This window comes from Oncorhynchus clarkii, chromosome 16 (assembly GCF_045791955.1).
Source record: "Oncorhynchus clarkii lewisi isolate Uvic-CL-2024 chromosome 16, UVic_Ocla_1.0, whole genome shotgun sequence".
Classification (NCBI taxonomy): Eukaryota; Metazoa; Chordata; class Actinopteri; order Salmoniformes; family Salmonidae; genus Oncorhynchus; species Oncorhynchus clarkii.
In genome coordinates this window covers 72,597,765-72,608,306 of record NC_092162.1, presented here as the reverse complement: position 1 = coordinate 72,608,306, position 10,542 = coordinate 72,597,765, and the positions used below count along the sequence as shown (strand labels likewise).

Genomic DNA, 10,542 nt, shown 5'->3' with positions numbered 1-10,542 from the left:
GACAGTTACACAGCAGGAGGACAGTTACAAAGCAGGAGGACAGTTACAAAGCAGGAGGACAGTTACAAAGCAGGAGGACAGTTACAAAGCAGGAGGACGGTTACACAGCAGGAGGACGGTTACACAGCAGGAGGACAGTTACACAGCAGGAGGACAGTTACAAAGCAGGAGGACAGTTACAAAGCAGGAGGACAGTTACAAAGCAGGAGGACAGTTACAAAGCAGGAGGACAGTTACAAAGCAGGAGGACGGTTACACAGCAGGAGGACGGTTACACAGCAGGAGGACAGTTACAAAGCAGGAGGACAGTTACAAAGCAGGAGGACAGTTACAAAGCAGGAGGACGGCAGGTCTCGACTCTCAACGGCGGGTTATCGTCAATCCTTTCTCGTCGTCCAGGATCTCCTCGACTCGCTTTCTCTGTGTAGAGACAAAAATAATATGAAGATGGGAAGAACTACCAGGCAGAGAGAGAGAGAGAGAGAGAGAAGAAAGAGAGAGCGAGTGAGAGGTAGAGGGAGGGAGAGCGAGAGACACAGCGAGAGAGACAGCGGTAGAGAGAGAGAGGGGATGAGGGGATGCACTGCGCCAAACCAAAAATCAACAGGAAAGATAGAGAGAGAGAGAGAGGGGGGGGGGAGAGAGAGAGAGCGCGAGAGAGAGAGAGTGAGAGAGAGAGAGAGAAAGAAAATGAGAGGGAGAGAGAGAGAGCGAGACGGCGGACAACCCTTAATGATGAGTTCGTAGTGCTCAAAACATCCTGCCACACAGGCTTCTCTGGCCTTGTTGTCATAGTATCCCCATTCCCCTCTGCTCCTCCCCATTCCCCTCTCCTCCTCCCATTCCCCTCTCCTCCTCCCCCACATTCCCCTCTCCTCCTCCCCCACATTCCCCTCTCCTCCTCCCCATTCCCCTCTCCTCCTCCTCATTCCCCTCTCCTCCTCCCCATTCCCCTCTCCCCCTCTCCTCCTTCTCCCCATTCCACTCTCCTCCTCCTCCCCATTCCACTCTCCTCCTCCTCCCCATTCCACTCTCCTCCTCCTCCCCATGCCCCTCTCTTCCTCCACATTCCCCTCTCCTAATCCTCCACATTCCCCTCTGCTCCTCCCCATTCCATTCCCCTCTCCTCCTCCTCTCCATTCCCCTCTCCTCCTCCTCCACATTCCCCTCTCCTCCTCCACATTCCCCTCTCCTACTCCTCCCCATTCCCCTCTCCTACTCCTCCCCATTCCCCTCTCCTCCTCCACATTCCCCTCTCCCCCTCTCCTCCTTCTCCCCATTCCACTCTCCTCCTCCTCCCCATTCCACTCTCCTCCTCCTCCCCATGCCCCTCTCTTCCTCCACATTCCCCTCTCCTAATCCTCCACATTCCCCTCTGCTCCTCCCCATTCCATTCCCCTCTCCTCCTCCTCTCCATTCCCCTCTCCTCCTCCTCCACATTCCCCTCTCCTCCTCCACATTCCCCTCTCCTACTCCTCCCCATTCCCCTCTCCTCCTCCCCATTCCCCTCTCCTCCTCCACATTCCCCTCTCCTAATCCACATTCCCCTCTCCTCCTCCTCCACATTCCCCTCTCCTCCTCCTCCACATTCCCCTCTCCTCCTCCTCCCCATTCCCCTCTCCTCCTCCACCCCATTCCACTCTCCTCCTCCTCCACATTCCCCTCTCCTCCTCCTCCACATTCCCTTCTCCTACTCCTCCACATTCCCCTCTCCTCCCCATTCCCCTCTGCTCCTCCCCATTCCATTCCCCTCTCCTCCTCCTCCCCATTCCCCTCTCCTCCTCCTCCCCATTCCACTCTCCTCCTCCTCCACATTCCCCTCTCCTCCTCCACATTCCACTCTCCTACTCCTCCACATTCCCCTCTCCTCCCCATTCCCCTCTCCTCCTCCTCCACATTCCCCTCTCCTCCTCCTCCTCCACATTCCCCTCTCCTCCTCCTCCACATTCCCCTCTCCTCCTCCACATTCCCCTCTCCTACTCCTCCCCATTCCCCTCTGCTCCTCCCCATTCCATTCCCATTCAGGAACCTAGGAAGAAAACAGGCTTTCCCTCCGTCTGCCTCTCCTCCTCCCTCCACACAGGACTTGCTGTCACAGAACCCCCCTCTCCCCTCTCCTTCCCCTCTCCTCTCCTCCCTCCTCTCTCTCTCCCTCCCCTCTCTCTCTCCCTCCCCTCTCTCCTCAAAGAATAGTTAAACACGTCCACCCTCCCCACACAGCCACACGTCCACCCTCCCCACACAGCCACACGTCCACCCTCCCCACACAGCCACACGTCCACCCTCCCCACACAGCCACACGTACACCCTCCCCACACAGCCACACGTACACCCTCCCCACACAGCCACACGTACACCCTCCCCACACAGCCACACGTCCGCCCTCCCCACACAGCCACACGTACACCCTCCCCACACAGCCACCCTCCCCACACAGCCACACGTACACCCTCCCCACACAGCCACACGTACACCCTCCCCACACGTACACCCTCCCCACACAGCCACCCTCCCCACACAGCCACACGTACACCCTCCCCACACAGCCACACGTACACCCTACCCACACGTACACCCTCCCCACACGTCCACCCTCCCCACACAGCCACACGTCCACCCTCCCCACACAGCCACACGTACACCCTCCCCACACAGCCACACGTACACCCTCCCCACACAGCCACACGTACACCCTCCCCACACAGCCACACGTACACCCTCCCCACACAGCCACACGTACACCCTCCCCACACGTACACCCTCCCCACACAGCCACCCTCCCCACACAGCCACACGTACACCCTCCCCACACAGCCACACGTACACCCTCCCCACACGTACACCCTCCCCACACGTCCACCCTCCCCACACAGCCACACGTCCACCCTCCCCACACAGCCACACGTACACCCTCCCCACACAGCCACACGTACACCCTCCCCACACAGCCACACGTCCACCCTCCCCACACAGCCACACGTCCACCCTCCCCACACAGCCACACGTACACCCTCCCCACACAGCCACCCTCCCCACACAGCCACACGTACACCCTCCCCACACAGCCACACGTACACCCTCCCCACACAGCCACCCTCCCCACACAGCCACACGTACACCCTCCCCACACAGCCACACGTACACCCTCTCCACACAGCCACACGTACACCCTCCCCACACAGCCACACGTACACCCTCCCCACACAGCCACACGTACACCCTCTCCACACAGCCACACGTACACCCTCTCCACACAGCCACACGTACACCCTCCCCACACAGCCACACTCCCCACACAGCCACACGTACACCCTCTCCACACAGCCACACGTACACCCTCCCCACACAGCCACACTCCCCACACAGCCACACGTACACCCTCCCCACACAGCCACACTCCCCACACAGCCACACGTACACCCTCCCCACACAGCCACACGTACACCCTCTCCACACAGCCACACGTACACCCTCCCCACACAGCCACACTCCCCACACAGCCACACGTACACCCTCTCCACACAGCCACACGTACACCCTCCCCACACAGCCACACTCCCCACACAGCCACACGTACACCCTCCCCACACAGCCACACTCCCCACACAGCCACACGTACACCCTCCCCACACAGCCACACGTACACCCTCCCCACACAGCCACACTCCCCACACAGCCACACGTACACCCTCCCCACACAGCCACACTCCCCACACAGCCACACGTACACCCTCCCCACACAGCCACACGTACACCCTCTCCACACAGCCACACGTACACCCTCCCCACACAGCCACACTCCCCACACAGCCACACGTACACCCTCTCCACACAGCCACACGTACACCCTCCCCACACAGCCACACTCCCCACACAGCCACACGTACACCCTCCCCACACAGCCACACTCCCCACACAGCCACACGTACACCCTCCCCACACAGCCACACGTACACCCTCCCCACACAGCCACACTCCCCACACAGCCACACGTACACCCTCCCCACACAGCCACACGTCCACCCTCCCCACACAGCCACACGTCCACCCTCCCCACACAGCCACACGTACACCCTCCCCACACAGCCACACGTACACCCTCCCCACACAGCCACCCTCCCCACACAGCCACACGTACACCCTCCCCACACAGCCACACGTACACCCTCCCCACACAGCCACCCTCCCCACACAGCCACACGTACACCCTCCCCACACAGCCACACGTACACCCTCCCCACACAGCCACACGTACACCCTCTCCACACAGCCACACGTACACCCTCCCCACACAGCCACACGGACACCCTCCCCACACAGCCACACGTACACCCTCCCCACACAGCCACACGTACACCCTCCCCACACAGCCACACGTACACCCTCTCCACACAGCCACACGTACACCCTCCCCACACAGCCACACGTACACCCTCCCCACACAGCCACACGTACACCCTCTCCACACAGCCACACGTACACCCTCTCCACACAGCCACACGTACACCCTCCCCACACAGCCACACTCCCCACACAGCCACACGTACACCCTCTCCACACAGCCACACGTACACCCTCCCCACACAGCCACACTCCCCACACAGCCACACGTACACCCTCCCCACACAGCCACACTCCCCACACAGCCACACGTACACCCTCCCCACACAGCCACACGTACACCCTCTCCACACAGCCACACGTACACCCTCCCCACACAGCCACACTCCCCACACAGCCACACGTACACCCTCTCCACACAGCCACACGTACACCCTCCCCACACAGCCACACTCCCCACACAGCCACACGTACACCCTCCCCACACAGCCACACTCCCCACACAGCCACACGTACACCCTCCCCACACAGCCACACGTACACCCTCCCCACACAGCCACACTCCCCACACAGCCACACGTACACCCTCCCCACACAGCCACACGTACACCCTCTCCACACAGCCACACGTACACCCTCCCCACACAGCCACACTCCCCACACAGCCACACGTCCACCCTCCCCACACAGCCACACGTACACCCTCCCCACACAGCCACACGTCCACCCTCCCCACACAGCCACACGTACACCCTCCCCACACAGCCACACGTACACCCTCCCCACACAGCCACACGTACACCCTCCCCACACAGCCACACGTCCACCCTCCCCACACAGCCACACGTACACCCTCCCCACACAGCCACACGTACACCCTCTCCACACAGCCACACGTACACCCTCCCCACACAGCCACACGTACACCCTCCCCACACAGCCACACGTACACCCTCCCCACACAGCCACACGTACACCCTCCCCACACAGCCACACGTACACCCTCTCCACACAGCCACACGTACACCCTCCCCACACAGCCACACGTACACCCTCCCCACACAGCCACACGTACACCCTCTCCACACAGCCACACGTACACCCTCTCCACACAGCCACACGTACACCCTCCCCACACAGCCACACTCCCCACACAGCCACACGTACACCCTCTCCACACAGCCACACGTACACCCTCCCCACACAGCCACACTCCCCACACAGCCACACGTACACCCTCCCCACACAGCCACACTCCCCACACAGCCACACGTACACCCTCCCCACACAGCCACACGTACACCCTCTCCACACAGCCACACGTACACCCTCCCCACACAGCCACACTCCCCACACAGCCACACGTACACCCTCTCCACACAGCCACACGTACACCCTCCCCACACAGCCACACTCCCCACACAGCCACACGTACACCCTCCCCACACAGCCACACTCCCCACACAGCCACACGTACACCCTCCCCACACAGCCACACGTACACCCTCCCCACACAGCCACACTCCCCACACAGCCACACGTACACCCTCCCCACACAGCCACACGTACACCCTCTCCACACAGCCACACGTACACCCTCCCCACACAGCCACACTCCCCACACAGCCACACGTCCACCCTCCCCACACAGCCACACGTACACCCTCCCCACACAGCCACACGTCCACCCTCCCCACACAGCCACACGTACACCCTCCCCACACAGCCACACGTACACCCTCCCCACACAGCCACACGTACACCCTCCCCACACAGCCACACGTACACCCTCCCCACACAGCCACACGTACACCCTCCCCACACAGCCACACGTACACCCTCCCCACACAGCCACACGTACACCCTCCCCACACAGCCACACGTACACCCTCCCCACACAGCCACACGTACACCCTCCCCACACAGCCACACGTACACCCTCTCCACACATAAACACTAGTTCTCTGTAACATTCCATGTACTTCGTGTCAAATGCCATTTGTCTTATACAGAGTGTAATAGCTGTATAGAGAGACTGGCAAACCAACCATATATACATACATACATACATACATACATACATACACACACACACACACACACACACACACACACACACACACACACACACACACACACACACACACACACACAGTCCTTGTTGAAGCACCTGTGTGACTAATGTCTCTGTATGTCAGTGAAATGTGGTCAGCAGGCTGCCGAGGTCCACCTGTCTGTCGCTGTTCAATAACTTATTTACATTTTCTGAAGTGCCTCGGCTCTGTCTGTGGAACAAATCATAGTTATTCACATTCAAATCAAAGTCATTCACATTCCCTTCCCTTCACCTGCTGAGCTGAGACAGAGAGAAGAGGTGACAGAGAGAAGAGGTGACAGAGAGAAGAGGTGACAGAGAGAAGAGGTGACAGAGAGAAGAGGTGACAGAGAGAAGAGGTGACAGAGAAAGGAGAGATAGAGAGAAGAGGTGACAGAGAGAAGAGGTGACAGAGAGAAGAGGTGACAGAGAAAGGAGAAATAGAGAGAAGAGGTGATAGAGAGAAGAGGTGACAGAGAGAAGAGGTGACAGAGAAAGGAGAGATAGAGAGAAGAGGTGACAGAGAGAAGAGGTGACAGAGAGAAGAGGTGACAGCGAGAAGAGGTGACAGAGAAAGGAGAGATAGAGAGAAGAGGTGACAGAGAGAAGAGGTGACAGAGAGAAGAGGTGACAGAGAGAAGAGGTGACAGAGAAAGGAGAGATAGAGAGAAGTGGTGACAGAGAGAAGAGGTGACAGAGAGAAGAGGTGACAGAGAGAAGAAGTGACAGAGAGAAGAGGTGACAGAGAGAGGAGAGATAGAGAGAAGAGGTGACAGAGAAAGGAGAGAGAGAGAAGAGGTGTCTCTCCTTTCTCTCTCACCTCTTCTCTTTGTTTCTCCTTTCTCTGTCTCTCCTTTCCCTGTCTCTCCATTCTGTCTCTCCTTTCTCTGTCTCTCCTTTCTCTGTCTCTCCTTTCTCTGTCTCTACTTTCTCTGTCTCTCCTTTCTCTGTCACCTCTTCTCTCTGTCTCTCCTTTCCTTGTCTCTCCTTTCCCTGTCTCTCCTTTCCCTGTCTCTCCTTTCCCTGTCTCTCCTTTCCCTGTCTCTCCTTTCCCTGTCTCTCCTTTCCCTGTCTCTCCTTTCCCTGTCTCTCCTTTCTCTGTCTCTCCTTTCCCTGTCTCTCCTTTCCCTGTCTCTCCTTTCCCTGTCTCTCCTTTCTCTGTCTCAGCCACTTTCCCTCCTCTCTCTCTCTGTCTCACCCTCTGTCCCTCCTCTCTCTCTCTCTCTCCGTCTCACCCACTGTCCCTCCTCTCTCTGTCCCTCCTCTCTCTCTCCCTCTCTCTGTCTCACCCACTGTCCCTCCTCTCTCTCTCTCTGTCTCACCCTCTGTCCCACCTCTCTCTCTCTCTCTGTCTCACCCTCTGTCCCACCTCTCTCTCTCTCTCTGTCTCTCTCTGTCCCTCCTCTCTCTCTCTCTGACTCACCCCGTCCCTCCTCTCTCTCTCTTCATCTCACCTTCTGTCCCTCCTCTCTCTCTGTCTCACCCTCCATCCCTCCTCTCTCTCCCCATCTCAACCCCCGTCCCTCCTCTTTCTCTCCATCTCACCTTCTGTCCCTCCTCTCTCTCTGTCTCACCCTCCGTCCCTCCTCTCTCTCTCCGTCTCAACCCCCGTCCCTCCTCTCTCTCTCCATCTCACCTTCTGTCCCTCCTCTCTCTCTGTCTCACCCTCCGTCCCTCCTCTCCCTCTCCCTCACCCTCCGTCCCTCCTCTCTCTCTCCGTCTCAACCCCTGTCACTCCTCTCTCTCTGTCTCACCCACTGTCCCTCCTCTCTCTCTCTCTGTCTCACCCACTGTCCCTCCTCTCTCTCTCTCTGTCTCACCCACTGTCCCTCCTCTCTCTCTCTCTGTCTCACCCACTGTCCCTCCTCTCTCTCTCTCACCCTCTGTCCCACCTCTCTCTCTCTCTGACTCACCCTCTGTCCCGCCTCTCTCTCTCTCTGTCCCACCTCTCTCTCTCTCTGTCTCACCCTCTGTCTCTCTCCGTCCCTCCTCTCTCTCTCTGACTCACCCCGTCCCTCCTCTCTCTCTCTTCATCACCCCGTCCCTCCTCTCTCTCTCTTCAATTCACCTTCTGTCCCTCCTCTCTCTCTGTCTCACCCTCCGTCCCTCCTCTCTCTCTCCGTCTCAACCCCTGTCCCTCCTCTCTCTCCATCTTACCTGCTGTCCCTCCTCTCTCTCTCTCTCTCTCTCTGTCTCACCCTCTGTCCCGCCTCTCTCTCTCTCTCCTCTCTCTCTGTCTCACCCACTGTCCCTCCTCTCTCTCTCTCTCTCTCTCTCTGTCTCACCCACTGTCCCTCCTCTCTCTCTCTGTCTCACCCTCTGTCCCGCCTCTCTCTCTCTCTCCTCTCTCTCTGTCTCACCCACTGTCCCTCCTCTCTCTCTCTGTCTCACCCACTGTCTCTCCTCTCTCTCTCTCTGTCTCACCCTCTGTCCCGCCTCTCTCTCTCTGTCTCACCCTCTGGCCCTCCTCTCTATCTCTGTCGCACCCTCTGTCCCTCCTTTCTCTTTGTCTCACCCTCTGTCTCTCTCCGTCCCCCCTCTCTCTCTCTCTCTCTCTCTTTGTCTCACCCTCTGGCCCTCCTCTCTATTTCTGTCGCACCCTCTGTCCCTCCTTTCTCTTTGTCTCACCCTCTGTCTCTCTCCGTCCCTCCTCTCTCTCTCTCTCTCCGACTCACCCCGTCCCTCCTCTCTTTCCATCTCACCTGCTGTCCCACCTCTCTCTCTGTCTCACCCTCTGTCTCTCTGACTCACCCCGTCCCTCCTCTCTCTCTCTTCATCTCACCCTCTGTCTCTCCTGGTATTTACACCCCTGACAGTGGTGGAAGGCATTTGGTCGGTAGCATCAATAGTGTTGTGACTCATTAAAAAGACTGTCAACCCAGGTGTAGCCTCCAGTGCGCTGTGTGTATGTCTGTATATCACTTATCATATCAACACTGCGACAGAACAGAAATAACAAACATCACGAAAGGAAAATATAACTTGATGTAATCTTACCAGACAGACATGTGTACCTCATTTGACTTGATGTAATCTTCCCAGACAGACATGTGTACCTCAAATCATCAAAAAGACAAGACGAGGGAATTCAGTTAAAAAAGAGTATGTCAATCTAAGTAACATAATAACAAAGTGGCAATAAAAATGTGTCAGTTTAAGCCAGAGACATCTTTTTTCATTGGATGTGTCTCAATCCATCCACCGATGTAAGACGTCCGCAAACAAATGGAAGCATGGAGGTGGTTCTCCGTTTTGGTGACCCATGCAAACGAATGGAAGCATGGAGGTGGTTCTCCGTTTTGGTGACCCATACAAACAAATGGAAGCATGGAGGTGGTTCTCCGTTTTGGTATCCCATACAAATGAATGGAATCATGGAGGTGGTTCTCCGTTTTGGTATCCCATACAAACAAATGGAAGCATGGAGGTGGTTCTCCGTTTTGGTGACCCATACAAACGAATGGAATCATGGAAGTAGTTCTCCGTTTTGGTGACCCATACAAACAAATGGAAGCATGGAGGTGGTTCTCCGTTTTGGTAACCCATACAAACAAATGGAAGCATGGAGGAAGTTCTCCGTTTTGGTGACCCATACAAACAAATGGAAGCATGGAGGTGGTTCTCTGTTTTGGTGACCCATACAAACAAATGGAAGCATGGAGGTGGTTCTCCGTTTTGGTATCCCATACAAATGAATGGAATCATGGAGGTAGTTCTCCGTTTTGGTGACCCATACAAACGAATGGAAGCATGGAGGTGGTTCTCCATTTTGGTGACCCATACAAAGGAATGGAAGCATGGAGGTGGTTCTCCGTTTTGGTATCCCATACAAACAAATGGAAGCATGGAGGTGGTTCTCCGTTTTGGTGACCCATACAAACGAATGGAAGCATGGAGGTGGTTCTCCGTTTTGGTATCCCATACAAATGAATGGAAGCATGGAGGTGGTTCTCCGTTTTGGTAACCCATACAAACAAATCGAAGCATGGAGGAAGTTCTCCGTTTTGGTGACCCATACAAAGGAATGGAAGCACGGGGGTGGTTCTCCGTTGTGGTAACCCATACAAACAAATGGAAGCATGGAGGTGGTTCTCCATTTTGGTGAC

General features: G+C 57.0%; 1 protein-coding gene across 1 annotated transcript in view; it reads right to left on the bottom strand.

The window, feature by feature from the left end:
* Positions 1-281: 281 nt before the first annotated feature.
* LOC139367387 (protein LKAAEAR1-like) overlaps positions 282-10,542 on the bottom strand; it is a 35,245-nt gene continuing 24,984 nt past the window's right edge. The window contains exon 4 of the mRNA XM_071105582.1: positions 282-420. Coding sequence (XP_070961683.1) covers positions 361-420 — 60 coding nt within the window. The 3' untranslated portion in view covers positions 282-360. The remainder of the gene's footprint in view (positions 421-10,542) is intronic.